The following is a 16,293-nucleotide window of genomic DNA, read 5'->3' on the forward strand; positions in this document are numbered from 1 at the left end:
TGTCACTCACTCAAGTACCCCTGACATGAGAGCCGCGCGAGTTTTCCTTTTGTAGCAAGCAGCAAAAGAATTGTAACATGACGTGTTTGAGTTAATTTGCCTACTTAATATCGCACGTCGTAAATATCGTGCATGATTATTGTCACGACACGATATATCGTGCAGTCCTACACTTAAGGCTCACAGACCTACCTGTAGATGACACTGCGTCCTGTTCCCAGGTACTGAGTCCTCAGCAGCCGCCCGTCCAGGGTGTAGTCCTGCATGAAGGAGGCCTGGCTGTCTGGGGGAGTGTATATGTTCCTGTAGTATCCGATGGAAAGGAGCGACTGCAGGGTGTGCTTCACCATGCTGGGCATCGTCACGGCCACCAGGCGGTCTGTCTGGTCGTACTCGAAGACGTAGCGCCGCTGGCTGTGCAGCAGCAGCATAATGGACTGCAGGAACACACACAGATGCTGAGTTATAACGCTGTCTCTCCACAGTGTGATGAACATTTTCTTTCTTTTTCATTTCAATGTCAGACGGAGGAAATGTCTGCACTTCAGACACAACCTTGGTTTAAGCTAGGGGAACATTTTTCATGCAGTCATTGAAGGCTAATTCTTAAAACAAAACAAAAAGGTGGGGGATAATCACCACAAAGCTTTATTTTTTTTTATAGGAATTTTGTTTACCGTTTAACTTTTATTTAACTTTTTAGGCAAGCTTTAAAAACCCTGTGCCCGCAGTCCTGTGGATATTTGAACAGTGTGAGCTGCAGTAAAAACAATGTTGTGTAAAAATACTCATCTAATTTAACTGTGAGGTATAATATTAACGTATTAATAATACATGCAGGTATTATTCATTTCTAGATGGTTTTGTAATATAAGCTCATTTACGCTCTAATTTTGTCTTAGACCAGAAGCTGACACAAAAATGTATTTCTGGCCGAATATCACTTCATTAAATATTTCAATTAATTTTCTAGGGCGGAAATTATAGCTTCCGGTAGCTTTCAGTTTTGTCACACTCTTAAAGGAGCATACCTCTTTAGCATGTTTCATTCCCATAAAAATCACGACATATGGGGCACATTATTTCTAACCCTTTTTAAAAGCGCCTTTTCCCTGTACATCTCGCTCTCAGGAAAACACAGGTTCAGTTAAGTGAGCCTTGAAACTCGATTTACGTAACTCCACACAATGAACAACTCGCCTGCCTATGCAGCTCTCAAAGCTATAGCGCGGATGTGTAGTCATGAGGGCATCAAGTGCACTTGCAATCACTTTAAAAAAGTCTGCACAATAACTGAACTCTGACATAATCTTCTCTCTGCAAATTGATTTTCATAGTTACGTGAAATGAATGGAACCCAATGGCTGCCTCAAAGGGTGGGGGAAAAACGGTTGAAAGAACAGACCTGTATGTGTGAATTTGTTACTTTCATTTCACACAGACTTTTCATACATTTTGTGTTAGTTTCAGTTTTAACTGTGACAGCCTTGAAGTGGATGTGTTAGATTTCTGCAAAGACAGAGGACTGAAGCCCTCAACAAATCTCAGCATGAAATATTAAAGGGGCCCTATTATGCTGATTTTCAGGGTCATATTTGTATTGTGTGTCTCTACTGTGAAATGTTTACAAGCTTTAATGTTCAAAAAGCTCTTTATTTTTCTCATACTGCCTGCAGCACCTCTTTTCAACCTGTGTCTGAAACCAGAGCCCAGTCTGCTCTGATTGGTTAGCTGGCCGCCTCTGTTATGATTGGTCAACCACTTAGAGATGTTCCGACCCTATCACGTACAATGTGTTGCATCGCTAGCCAATGGAAGTGTCACTTACAGAAGTAAACAAAGGAGTCCACTGGAGGTATTTCAGGCAGGAGGGGGGGAGGGAGTGTGTGGGAGAGAAACTCCCACACACTGCCCTTTGGGGTTTAACCTTTGTAGACCAATTACATGCGTAACAACGTATCTAACACACTACAGGAAAGAGAAAACCTGAAGAAGCATAATATGGCCCCTTTAGGAAACTGTCTATCACATCCACACGCCCCCACACCCGCCACTGGAGCATGTTCTCACTTTGTCTGCGTATGTGTAGCTCCAGATCTTGCCGTTGACCCAGGCTCTTGACACCACCCTTTCGTTCTCGTACTCCAGCCGCTCAGACCAGTCTCCGCGGTGGATGGATGACAGCAGCCCTCCGCCCGAGTAGCTGATGTTCACCTCGGTGTATTTGCTGCTGGGGGACCAGACCACGGGCCGCCCCAGAGAGTCGTACTGGATGTGGAGGGTGAACTTCCTGTGGTCGTCGTAGATCTTCCCCACTCGTGTGTTCTGATCAAAGTCTATAGACAGCAGGTTCCTGTTATGTGCCTGGAAAGAAAATCAGTACAAATGTCAGAGAACAAAATGTACCTTGTTTTTAAATTGTACTGCTTTATAATCATCATCAATTATGTATAGGGCCATGGACATGCAAATATAAATGTAAGGGCACGTCTGGGACGAGCAGAGATTTCATTAGTTTCGAAAAATTAGTTGTGACATTTAGAACAAACTTGACCGGCATATTAACAATCAATTGCCTTGTGAACAAGTGAGGAACCGTGGCCCAGAGGGAATGCTAATTAATTAGCACACATCAGATAAATGTCCTTATGAAATATTCTGTTTGTGCCGTGTACTTTCTGCGAAAAAGAGTTGAAGTCGGTGTGTGATTCGAGTCACTCGACCTATCAGCTCGCATCTAAAGTGTTGTGGATGGAGAAGCTGTAGCACGGCTCAAACTGCTCCTCAGTGTGGCTCTAAACAAATGAAAGACTCACTGAGTAGATTGCACCTACAGGTGACATTTCTTTGTCATTTCTAATGGGAGTGTGTAAAGGTCAGATTGCATCACTTTTGGTTATATCAGCACTTCTAAGATGTGTGATGTAATTTGACCTATTCACACAGTTACTATGATATTTGGCTGATGGTTGGCGGTTTACTGGTTAACGCAGTGAATTCATGGATACTGTGTAGTAATGCATTTCATTTCCCAAACTACAGTTCACTACCATTGCGTAAAGTGAGAAACCCTGAGTTATTTTATGGACATAACATGATACATACAATTTGAAGCAATAATACATTATTAACTGCACAATTAACTCAAACTGAACCTAATAATTGCAGGAAGTTTGTGTAAAAAAGTGATTATTTCCTCTTACTATAGTGTGAATATTCCTGTTGTTTTTATTTCTTTGTAATACTCTCTCTGTATGCATTATTATTTAGTTTTTTAAACAGGTAAACAGCTGCAATAGGCTTCTTTTTTAAACAAATTTATTGTTAGCTTCTTCTAGAGAAACTTCTGTGTTTCTATCTTTATAAAATAAAAGGTGATTTCTTGTTACTATTGCGTAAATGATCCTGATCAATATTTAATTATGTAACAATACTCTGTCTGTATCATTATTATACATTTATTAAACATGTAATGGGATTTTTTCTTTTTTTACAAATTCAGTGTAAGCTCAGTGTTCTATTAGATCTTTAGTACACTGCATACTCTATATCCTTAATAATAATCAAATCTATAATTTGTTCACAGAAATGTATAGGCCCCAAAATGTAATAAAGATGGCATTTGACCCATTATGAATCCTTAACAATCCCTACTGGGGGACCCGACTTTGAGTTTGGAACCAATGATTTAGGATTTCCTATATTAAGAATACATCTGAGCTTTAGTAGTTTACCCTGAGCCTGCGCTCGTAGGTGCTGTAGTTGCTCTTGCTCTGCTCCTTCCTCTGCCTCCACTCGATCAGGCTGGGGGCGTGGTCTCCGGGCAGGCTGATGTTACAGCGGCTGGCTGTGGGACTAACTCCGCCCCCTGCTCCTCCCGGCAGGAGGGGCTCCGTGATGAGTGACAGCTCCATCCCGCTGGCCAGGGTCACCAGGAAGGACCCGTCGGCGCTCACTCTGTATGAACTCTGAGCATGGTCTGGGGTCCATGGTCACAGAGGTGCAGAGACACGTACACAAACACACAAACACGCAAACATACAACCACATTAACACCGTGGAAGAAAAAAAGTGTGAAAAAACATCAGTCTCTCAAAATGAAGGTGAGAAAAACCTATGAAATGCAGCAACATCAATGCAATGAATACAAATCAAACTATTTGTATGGCAACTGTGTTTAAATGTGTTGCTGAATCTAAAAGTGTTTTTCAAATTGTCACAGCAACTTTAGCTGTACTGTATCAGCTATTGTATCTTTGAAAACATGTAATCTATTCAAAAAAAGAGCAGTAGAAAGACATAGGCAGACGGAGAGAATAAAGGGGGAGAGAAAGTAATACAGAGAGAAAAGGGCGAAGTAAAGTAAGGGTGGGGAGCTGTGATAGTTTGTTCACACATTGCAAAGGTTTCTCAGAAACACTTCTTTCATTTTCAGTGCCCTGAGATTGATTTCACACAGAGTTTACACACATCAACATCACTTTGAACCATTTCTGAACACATATTTAAAAAAAATTGCAAAAATAATCATAAAACGATATTTTTACCATTACATTTAATGCTAGTAAACTGGGTAGTATCTTCAGCTCCCTGCATCGCTATAAACCTCTTTCTGTACATATGGTTATTGTTGCCTTAGAGGCAGGAAGAAACACTGTGAGTTTGTGGATTGGAGTAAAGGGGGGGCACTAAAATAGGAGGTCATTTCAACTTATGCCTGGCAGCTCTGTCAAACTGTAGCACGGCGACGTGGCTGTGTGTGTGTGTGTGTGTGTGTGTGTGTGTGTGTGTGTGTGTGTGTGTGTGTGTGTGTGTGAGAGCGGCTTTTCTCTCCCTGCAGTGCTGTCATTGCGACAACTGCTAGAAAGCAATTAAAGGAATGACATGAGAGGAAACTGCTCCCATGAGCGGCTTCTCCACTCCACTCTCATTTTCTCCCCCTCTCATCTCTGCCCTCTATCCATTTTATCCCGCGGACGTTAAGGCGTTTCACAAGTCACCTTCTGGATCTACCTTTTTTTTTTATAAATACAAAAATAAATTGTGCTTGTGAATAAGAGTTCATGCATGTGTTAAAAATGTAGATCAAGGGATACATAATTTTTGTACAGCTGTGAATCTGGCTCACACACATCCAGGTGAGGGAAAACTGTCAGGTCAGTGTGTCTGACCTGACCAGAATAACAGCCACGTTATTACAGTTTGCCAGTCATACATTTTTAAACATCACTATGCCCTCATGGTTCGCACTGCGTATGTATGTTGTCCCCCCTAGATCCCTCGGTGAGTCATAAATGGCCTTTCGGCATGTTTTTGGTGAACTAGATGGGGGTAGATGCATTGTGGTGAGGCTATAATGACTCTGCATTACATCTGTGCCCCCGGATTATTGCAAACCTGTGTAAACTCCTGTCTTTCTGTAGCTTACTAAAACCGACCTATGAGGAATAAAAAAAACACAATCTCTCACCTTGTCTGAATGTGTAGATGGTGTCGCTGGCAGACAGGTTGGTACTGGTGATAAAGTTCTCCCGGTTGGACGCCTCGACCTCCACCCGAGACCAGCGTTCAAGGTTGCCATGAAAGCCGCTCACCTCGCCGGTGGGGAGGGTGATGTTGGTCAAGCGACCCTCGCTGTTGTACCTTGGGAGAATAAACACAAAGGCGATGATGTACAAGCAAAACAAACACACATACACAGATAACTGTCGCGCTTGGACAAATGAAACAGTCGTACGCTCACACAAACACACACTTTGTGTATTCACTATCATTCCATTTCCCCTGTCATCCGCAAACATCGGCACAGAGTAAGTGTCAACTGTGATTTATATGTGTAATTATCCAGCTGTGGAATTTGAGACAGAGACTCGGTCGGCAGTGGTGAATAATTCAGACGGATGTGTTTGTGTGTGTACTATCTGTGTGATACCAAACATGTGTGTGATCAAAGTGTTGCAGAGACGGCCTTCAGCTAATCAGTCACTTAAGCAGAGATGAAATGGGGAGAAAAAAGTCTTTGTACAGTGATGGCCTACCACCAGATGGCACTCATATTTCACAACGTTAACATAAGCTCTGTCTCATATTCAAACATATGCACATTCAGGCAATCACATCGATACATAACATTCATATTCAAGCAACAGAGTGGATGAAATGAAAGATAAGAGAGGGAAGGGGAAGAAAAGAAAAAAGGGAAAGAAAAAGATAAATAAACTAATAAAAATGAAAGGCACAAAAAGCAGAGAAAAAGAAACATACTCATAAACAGTGGTCCAACTGTTTTCATCACTCTTGGTTGCTAGGAGACCGGTGTTGCCATGGTAAGTGATGTGGGCGATGTCATGGCCTTGGGCTGACACCTTCCGCAGTGTTCCACTGTTGCTAAGAGACAGCCAGTACACCTGTCCGCCAGGTAGGGCCAGCCAGAGAGGCACTCCGTGAGCGTCCCGCCGCACCTGCATCCCGTGGCTGTCGCGGTTCGTCAGCCCCGACAGCTGGCCGTCCGAGCCGTAGGAGAAGTTGTACAGGAAGTGGCCGGTGATCAGGTGTTTGGTGTGCATGTGGGAGCCGTTCTGTCGGGACAAAGAAGAGATGGGAATTTGTCAGGGTCGGGTTGTTTAGTAAAATAAACGAGTTATTTGCCAAACTGCATTATCTGATTTAAACTTTATCATTAAGTAGTAATAAGGACATTTTTGGCTTCTTATATTATTCAATTATGTTGGCTGGGTTAATGCACATGGCATACATTTTTGCACGGTGTACATTTTTCCCCCAAATGTTTTGAAGAACCTCAACCTCAAATAATAAGTGTATAATACTGCGCGCCACAATACAGACACTCAGACCCTCAAGGACAAAATGATCTCCATTGAAACCCATTACAAGCACAGTTTTTGATCCCACGGCCATTACAGAACAAAACCCTGCATTCGGTTATTTCACATTTTGTATCTAGAGCCCTGGCTTCAAAATAGTTTTTACTATTTTCTACCAGATTGAGCCATTTTCTCATGTTTACCCTATGGGGCAAATGCATGCTATTTCTTTATTGTTTCCACAAGGGTTATTGCTGCTGTTTAATGCGTTTGATGCAATACATCAAAATCAATGTGGTCGCTAATCACTGATACATATCCCAGACTCTAACAAACAAAATCCCCCCCTAGCATTTATGTTTCACATTCAAAAAACAACAGTGGCATTATGACAACTCTTTGAAACAAAAGAGTATTTGGAAGTTATAATCAGGACTGAATTTGCATACACAATTGAACTCAGTGAAAATTATAAATAATTTTTTAACTAAGGCAAGGGGCTAAGGAAGGATGACTTCAAAGCCATTCAACTATATAAATAGGAAGTCATTATAGCCTGATAAGATGTCAAATAAAAACAAATAGGGGCCAAACAATATATTTAACTTAACTGCTTATCCTTTGCAAGTGTAACTATAATGTTACTGTGTTTTATGCAAACATGGTGAATGAGAGAGAAATATCTGACATGCTAACCTAGCTAACATCATGAAATCATTTATTCTAATGTTATTAGCATTAGGTCTGTAACTTAAGTTATATTGTGTTATAGGTCACATCATTAATAAATGTCAGGTCAGATACAGTATGTTGTCTTTATAACATAATAGGCTACCTTTTGTACTCTTTAAACAAATCATATTAGAACGCTAACGTTAGCCTTGTCAGTTGACTTAAGCTTGGTTCTCAACAGTTGGCATTACAATTGGCAGTTACTGGGTGTAAATATTACAGTGTCAACTAATCTCTATGCAAACACTCACTTGTGGGCTCAAACACTTTTGATTCAGTCATTTGTACTATCAGCTATACTTTTTGCTACACTCCAGTTACAAGTTTTACCAGGTGATGTTTAAGCTTTGCAAAATATTCAATTTCATGTAACTTGGGAGAGTAGTATGTAGGCATAATAATGCTCTTTAGAAATAGCTCAGACATTGAGTACCTGGCTGAAGAGATAGAGCTCCTGATCCAGTGGGGAGCTGATCTCCATCAGTCCAGCCGGGCTAGGCTGAGGCTGGTTGGGGCTGACGGCTCTGATCCGGATGTTGCCCAGATCAGCAATATACAGGGTGCCGTTGGGGGCCACGGCCAGAGAGGATGGGGCTTTGAGACGAGCGTCCCGTGCGTAGCCTCCATCTCCTGAGGACAGAAAACAAGACAGTCTTTAGTCGAGGACACACTCTTTTTGGACAAAATAGCAAAAATAAAAGTACCCTCAGATATTAACACAGTGAGCATTTCAGATTATTCTTCAGAGAAAGAGATCTACGCAGCTTAAGCGTTTATCAGTTTCGCTCAGGACTTGGACTTGTTGTGATGCTGTAGCTTCCGAATGGAGTTGATATAACCTCCTTGATAGTGACCCCAGCGTTATCAGAAGGTGGTCGTGGGTGACTGAATGCATTCAGAAGTCTTTGGTAGCACAGCGGGATAACAGCCGGGTGAGGCCCTTTAGATGCTGTCAGCAGTAGGCCTGGGCCTCTGATGGGGCCGCAGGCGGCAGGGTAGCAGTTTATCTTTTGACAGCATGCACATTACGTGTGTTTGTATGTGCGTTCATGTCTGTTTGTATTTGCGTATTTGTACTCTATGTGTGCATGTTCAAAGACACTGTGTGACAGTCTACGGTGACAGGATGGAAACGGAAAACCTCTGAAGAGAGTAATCATCTGTTAACAGCAAGACATGATTGAAAATATGCAAAGTACAACCCAAGAAAAAGGGACGGTTACAACCCATTGGCTTGTGGCATGGGAGAGACACTTCCCCTCCATTTTGAATAAAAAAAGAGACGGATTTTATGAGCAGAATTAAATGATAAAATCGCATGCTCCGACACTTACAATGAAAGCATGTCCTAACTGTCAAAAGAACACAGGCTTATTTGTTTGGTCCTTTCCCTCTTCCGCTTATTTCATTTCAGGTGCCCTTACATGAGACACCCAGCAGTGAAAACCTTCGGCAGCTAGAAGAGAGCTTTTCTCTTTCAGCAGCTGTAATTTCAATGGATTTAAAAGGTTTCTCTCAAACTGGTTCCTGCTGAAAATTAGCTGGAGTCTCCCCATGAATACCAATACATCCCCTTCATACACACAAAAACACACACACACACACACACATTCACAAAGTCAAATTACATTCACTTACTCTTCCATTATGACAGTCTTTGCTTTTGTGTGTATTGTCATTATTTACACAAACATCATTATCATAATTTGTTCCTTTATTATTTTTAAAGGAGAGTCAAAACAGCCGTTCTAAGATAGGGACATTTCTGAAATAAATAATTTAGACATATTCAAGTGTGCAGAGAACAGTGAGAGAGACAGTTATGAGAGAAAAAAGGTTCCTCTCAAGCTAATAAAATCCGCAGGGACAAAGATGCAGCGAGATTGAATTATTCTGTATCAAGGAAAGGACTGTTGCAATTTATTAACGTTACGTCATAGCTTTTAAAATGCTTCTGTTTCCTTTCGATACACGACTGAACCAGGCCAAGTAAGATATGATCTGATAAGCTTTTAAAGTGCAGTTACATGTTGTTTTTAGTACTGTGTAATCCTATAAGACATAATCTAATAGTTTCACATTACTTAATTATACAGTCACATCTGTGTGTGTGTGAGGACCCACCAGAGAAGCAGTCACAGTTGGGGTCGATCTTACAGTCACAGTCCGTCGGGGCTCCGGAGATAATAGATATCTCCCCGTTGGTTGACACCTGTGAAGTGTTCAAAAACGTCAGAAAGTATCAAATACAGGGAGATCACTGATAAAAAAGAAGATCATGTTTTTATCATGTCAAATCTCTCTGACAAACAAGATAATGATGGCATTTCATGAAAACCTGAGCTGGAATGCAGATTAATGATATGAAAATGGCGACAATGTATTTTCTCTGCAGGTGCTTCAACCAAACAATCTTAGATGATATCTCAGGTGCCTCTTTTTAATTTACGGGAAAAAAAAGAATTATTTGTCTTCGCCGTTCAGACTAAATGGGGCTTTGCTCGCTGACAGATTGATAAATCTTTGCAACTTGAAATCCAGCTCTCCAAACAAATAAAACTAATTGTCTTGATGGAGAGTGCTGCTGAATATATGAGGGTGTACGGCGCTACACCAACAGATTGATTTTGATTCATCTTGGAGGGGTAATGTTTCTTAAGTAGTCCTCGGAGAGCATGCTAAACTATTTGGCTTATTCACTTTAGACAGAGTTAGATGAGAATATCACTCTCAGGGCTGTAGTACCTCTGAAGTTATTAACACGTTTTATCTTGTTTGTTTGAAGAAAACAAAAAGTGAAATAGAGGACTAGAAGGCTGTTAGGCACATTGTGTTCCTTCTTCCTAAGCTAAGCTAACTGCTGCTGCAATTACATAGGGAGGGAAAAGGACATTTTTTAAAGATGTGAGAGAGGTACAAGAGAGATGTGCTCTTGTAAGATGCAGCAAGAAATCATAAAAGTGTTAGACACAACATGTTGAAATATTCCTTTAAAATGTGATGACATACTGTAATGATGATGGTCGTTATTAATTAAACATCTCTGAGTAGAAAATCAATCTAAAAGTGTCCTCCTCGAAATATAATTAAATATATACACACAGTATACAGTACTGTGTGTATAAAGAAGAGCTTGTGACTTCAAGTAATGAACAACCTCTGGAATGAATTTGAAAGTCTTGTGACTTGTTTGCGAAAAAAACACTGACCACTTCACAGAAAACAATTTCTTGCAATTTGTGCTTGATTGAAAATAAAGAAAAACAACCACAACCAAGCTAATTTGGAATGCAATTTAATTTTAATTCACCTCAAAGCTCTAATATCAGGCATATTCAATAACTCTCCTGCCTCTATTCAAGATGGATTTGGGGTCCTTGATGTTCTGCCCAAAGGTTTTGGGGGTTGCTTGCAGAATGACACGCCTGGACTTTGCCAAAGCCTCGCCTAAAGACTGGTGCCAAGGCACGTTCACATTTAATAAGGCTTATTATACTGAGGAAGAAATACTTGCTGGATTAGCAGTACAAGATGCAGCTGGTGTAGCCATTTAAGATGAAATGTAGCGGTTAATTTGCGTGTCATTTTTTTAATCAGCTTTAAATATATTGTCAGTCTGTACCTGTACGCAGCTAGTCTGTCATACAAGTGACAACATCTTCTGTCTTTAATTGAGTTTTTCTTGCATCACAGTGAATTTGCATCAGCCTGTCAGGTTCATGAATTTGTTGATTGTACATCAGAACCACTGCGAAAGTCTGCAACACATCACCGGTAATTTATTTCACGGTTCATTTTCAGAAAAACGCTTTCATTCACTCTCAAAGGAGAACTTGTACTTGCTGCTAAGACTCTGTGCAGGAACCTTCATAAATATATGTGAATGTTGGGTTGCTTGCATAATATAAGCCTTTAGAAATAAGTCCACCATAAAATAAGAGTGATAAATACAGTTAAGAAGACTTCAAAAGACTTGATTTCCCTATCCAACACGGCGGCCCAGTCTCCATCAAAAAGGCATCTGAGGCGTTTTATGTTCCTGTCTGCCTCCACATGAACTCAGCGTGGTGCTGCTGACCACAAAGGGACTATTGATCGAGTCTAGCAGGCAATATCTTTGTGCTGCTGCTGCTCACATGCTGCGGGGCTCTTAAAGCACGCTGCTAGCTAATGGAGCTAATGGACAAAAAAGTATTATTTCCAAAAGTGAAAACAGGCTTTTGAGATTGTTTGTTAGATGCGATGGGGTTTGGTATGTGCATTTTTAAGAGGCGGATTCTGATCACTTTTCTTGCTGCGCAGCTTCTGCAAACGCAGCAAACAATGAGACCACATTGAAGTGTGTGGTTAAATACGTGTCAATAGGCCAGATGGATGGCTGGTTGTAACTGAGATGTTTTGCTGTTTGTCAGTATTTCTGGAGATGTAAATACATTGTTGCAAGAGCCGTGCTCTGTGATGATCAACATAGGCTTGCAGGAGATAACACCTGTTCTATAGAATAATTATATATGTATACTTTGTAAATATAATTGTATGTATGCTATAGATGCTCTTTGGGATCAATAAACATCTTGATAATTAACACATGGTAAACATCACTTTAAAGGTCCCATGTCTTGGCCATTCCTACTGATCATGATTCCATTGTTGAGGTCTACTAGAATGTAGATTCTAGATGTACATTGTTCAATGTTCCAAACTCACATTGGTTTCTCATACAGCATCTCTGTATAGTATGTGTATTCACTCTCTGTCCTACACGCCTTGTTGGAGTTCCTGCCCCACCCCCCCCTCCCTATGAGCCCACTGTGCTCCGATTGGTCAGCTCGCCCACTCTGTTCTGATGAGTGCACCACCGTTACAGCGGAACATCAGTGTTTATGTTTTACAATGGCGTTTGTTAGTAACCAGAAAATGACACCAGTAATGATAAACAGATGAGAATGCTGCGTGGGGTCTGGGTGCCGTGTTGGCGGGACGTTGCGGGGCTTGCTGCTCCGCCCTGTGGGGCTCGAGGAGCGGACAGTGTGAGTTGGATTAATGGTGTCGTTTCCTGGTTGCTGCGTGGGGTCTGCGAGACAGCGAGACGAGCTCCACGGGGCCGCCGGCACGGCACTTGGTCTATATCCAGCATCCAGGGAAACACAGCGGGAAATCCACCTCACACTGTCCGCTCCGGGAGCCTCGCGGGGCGGACTTCTGAGCTGCTCGGGAGTCCACCCTGGCAGAGGGTGTGCCTATTGTTCTATAGCTGTGTGCCAATTGGTCCATGTGGACGTAGTAACGTCAATAGGCCCCAGAAGACAAAAATGGAAAAAGAAAAATCTACAACGAGGCGTTCTGGGGCAGCATAGACAGGTATTTTCTTAGAGTTTTACTCACTACAGGGTGTAATTTGAGGGTTTGTGACTTTGCAGACCGTTTATATGCATAAAAAGCTACATAACACACAAGGGGACGGGCAGAAATGTTCACAAGTCTTTTTTTGCAAGTCCAAGTCAAGTCTCAAGTCTTTGGTCACGAGTCCAAGTCAAGTCTCAAGTCTTTGTGGGGTGAGACTTGATCAAGTCTCAAGTCTTTGGTCACGAGTCCAAGTCAAGTCTCAAGTCTCTAAAAAATAAAAGTCTCATGTCTCTTCTGGTTGTAATAAGCCTTCTATTGTCTGCTGCTATCCAGTCTGTTAAGAATACTGCACAGCTATATCTAAGACATTCAAAGCATTTACTGTATTATTATCACTCCTATATCTATTAGCATACAGTATCAGTACTGATTAGTTGTTTGTTATATGATCACTTTAAACAGGCTATTGCAATGCAATATGAGGAAAAACATCACACTTTAGCTAAATGCAAACAACTTATAAGCAAAACACTTCAGAATCAGAAATCAGTATCACAAATACTTTATTAATCCCCCGCAGGGAAACTGTGTTAAAAGTACTTAAAAGTAAACATTTGTTCTGTGCCATTTGTAACTAAAAAACTATTGCTGCAATATTATCTGAAATATACTGAACTGGTGATATTAAAACATGACCTGTTCCAAAAGAGATATCTACCATTAACACCATTTGCTGGTAAATCATGCAAGTGGCTGGTACTGTATGTTGCACGCACCAGCCACAAATAACAATGGCAATCTATTGACTGGCTGGTAACATTTCAACATTCACTAGGCTAGCCATTTGGCCAGTGGACAAAAATGTTAAAATGTGACCTCTGCAACCGTATTGTTTAATTACACTGGGTCTCTAATTACATCTTTTAAGTCTACTATAAATAAACATATTCCTCTATCCTCTCACTCAAACCCAGTGTAATGGTAACCTGATAAACCTGTAACATTAACGTTACGTGGTCAACAATAAACCTGTAACCTGCCTATAAACCGACAGATGTATTTATGTATGTAACTATGTATTTTTCTACGTTTAACGTTAGCCAGTAGATGGTGGCAGCGGAACGTAATGATTAACGTTACCGACCTTTTTTATGTCATGTCAAGAGTTGGATGTCAACGCCACTCAACGCAAACAAGTGTGACAAGCAAACATTCACTCATCTTTTCAAATATTCAGTTACAAAGCTAGTAGCAAGCTAAGTTAACATTACATAGCTGATGCTGAGCTAAACATGTTTGCTAACCGTCCATATGCGTTAATGTGACTGACCTCTCCGGGTGAGTTTTCAAGTGCCTGATGAAATTTGACGTTGTTGCACCAGCATCCTTGATTTTAATATTGCAGACTTTGCAGTGTGCGCTCCTTTTGTTGGTGCCGCCGGCGTTTTGTTCGAAGTTTTTATAGTTTAACCTGCAAGCGGTACAGCTGCAGGTGTGCCGCCGGTCGCCATGGTGTTACCATGATGTTAATGTTAATGTTAAAGGTGGGGTAGGTAAGTTTGAGAAACCGGCTCGAGATACACTTTTTGTTATATTCCATAGAATGCTCTTAACATCCCGATAGCCGGCCCGGCTAAAGTAACTGGATGGCCTACCTGCCTGTCAGCCTCCCATCGGGGCACAAACTTATCTCGTGCCCTCATTGGTCATGTGCGCGTTCGTGTGTGTTGGAGGAGGGGCTCTGTGAGGAAGTGGCAGATTTTCTCCGGTTGTGTATTTTCAAATTCTAGCGATCTCGAGACGGTTTCTCAAACTTACCTACCCCACCTTTAATACGCCAAAAATAGAAAACACAATGATTGTTCACGAGTCCCAACACACGAGTCCAAGTCGAGTCCGAAGTCTTTTGAGCAGGAGTCCAAGTCAAGTCTGAAGTCTCTGTGTGTGCGACTTAAGTGCGACTCGAGTCCGAGTCACAGACTCGAGTCCCCATCTCTGGGGACGGGTAATAACCAGAAAAGCATATAATGGGACCTTTAACATGAGGAAAGTAATGGCTTTAAGTGTGTATTATTAAAAGCTTTCTGTAAAAATTGGAACCTTATGGTTAGCATCAGATCAATAGATTTAACTGACATTATTATTAGCAGGTGCCATTGCTCTCTGATAATTCACAAAAGCTGGCATTGGTTTGAACCCTGTATATAATACACACACGATGGCAAAAATGGTATGGCAATATGTTAAAAAGTTGGAATAGGGAATTTTGTGCATCTTGATGAAAATCACAAGGGTTATCAATTTCCAATATGAAGGAAGTAGTGGATTTAAAGGGCCCTATTATACTCATTTTTTAATGAGCATTTTGTGTCCTGTGGCTCTCTGTTTCATTCTGTTTCTAATTCTGCTTCTGTGAACACCACAGTCGGTGACTCAGAACAATGTGGTCTGGAAAACCCTTTCAGTTTGACTCCTTTTACTGTTGATGTTGTTCGTGAAGTCTTAACCAAGCTAGATCCTAAAAAGCCGGCTGGTCCGGACAACGGAGAACCTTTCTTTTTAAAGATAGCTGCAGATTTGATTGCTCCACCTCTTACTACTATTTTTAACCTCTCTCTCAGCACGAACAAAATCCCAAAAGTATGGAAGTCAGCTTATGTCCTGCCACTACTAAAAGGAGGGGAGGCCACCTTATTAAACAATTATAGACCCATCTCTAAGTTGTCAGTTCTGGCCAAGGTTCTTGAACGCCTAGTGAGTGAGCAGGTAAAGGTGTTTTTATGTACAAATGACATCCTGTCTAAACATCAGTCAGGCTTCAGAAAGCAACACAGCACCATCACTGCGACAATGAAAGTGGTAAATGATATTACGAGTATTTTAGACAATAAGCAGAGTTGTGCAGCTCTATTTGTTGACCTATCCAAAGCTTTTGATACCGTCGATCATCGCATTTTGAAGCAGAGGCTGGTCAGTATTGGCATATCCAGCCATGCAGTGGGGTGGTTTGTGAACTACCTCTCTGAAAGGTCCCAATGTGTTCACTTTGATGGGCTGTCTTCTGAGTGGTTAAACATCACTAATGGTGTTCCTCAAGGTTCTGTTTTAGGTCCGCTATTATTCTCTATCTATATTAATAGTTTAGGTGAAAATGTCGAAGGAGCAACCTTACATTTTTATGCGGACGATACCGTTATGTACTGTGCAGGTCCCTCGATTAACGAGGCTGTTGTTAAATTACAGGCTGTTTTTAACATTATTCAGGCTCAGCTCTCTGAACTTAAGCTTCTTTTAAATGTGGATAAAACCAAGGTAATGCTCTTTTCTAAAGCTAAAGCTAAAAATACACCGGAGACTGCTTTGGATATTGTAACTACGCAAGGAATACAAC

The 16,293-nt window shown here is 41.3% G+C and overlaps 1 protein-coding gene across 1 annotated transcript in view; it reads right to left on the reverse strand.

Moving 5' to 3' along the window:
• Nucleotides 1-16,293, reverse strand: part of tenm1 (teneurin transmembrane protein 1) — a 212,891-nt gene that overhangs the window by 11,065 nt on the left and 185,533 nt on the right. The window contains 7 exon segments of the mRNA XM_034223176.1: nucleotides 193-437; nucleotides 2,071-2,364; nucleotides 3,735-3,979; nucleotides 5,471-5,643; nucleotides 6,265-6,578; nucleotides 7,990-8,186; nucleotides 9,681-9,768. Coding sequence (XP_034079067.1) covers nucleotides 193-437; nucleotides 2,071-2,364; nucleotides 3,735-3,979; nucleotides 5,471-5,643; nucleotides 6,265-6,578; nucleotides 7,990-8,186; nucleotides 9,681-9,768 — 1,556 coding nt within the window.

This window comes from Gymnodraco acuticeps, unplaced genomic scaffold (assembly GCF_902827175.1).
Source record: "Gymnodraco acuticeps unplaced genomic scaffold, fGymAcu1.1, whole genome shotgun sequence".
Classification (NCBI taxonomy): Eukaryota; Metazoa; Chordata; class Actinopteri; order Perciformes; family Bathydraconidae; genus Gymnodraco; species Gymnodraco acuticeps.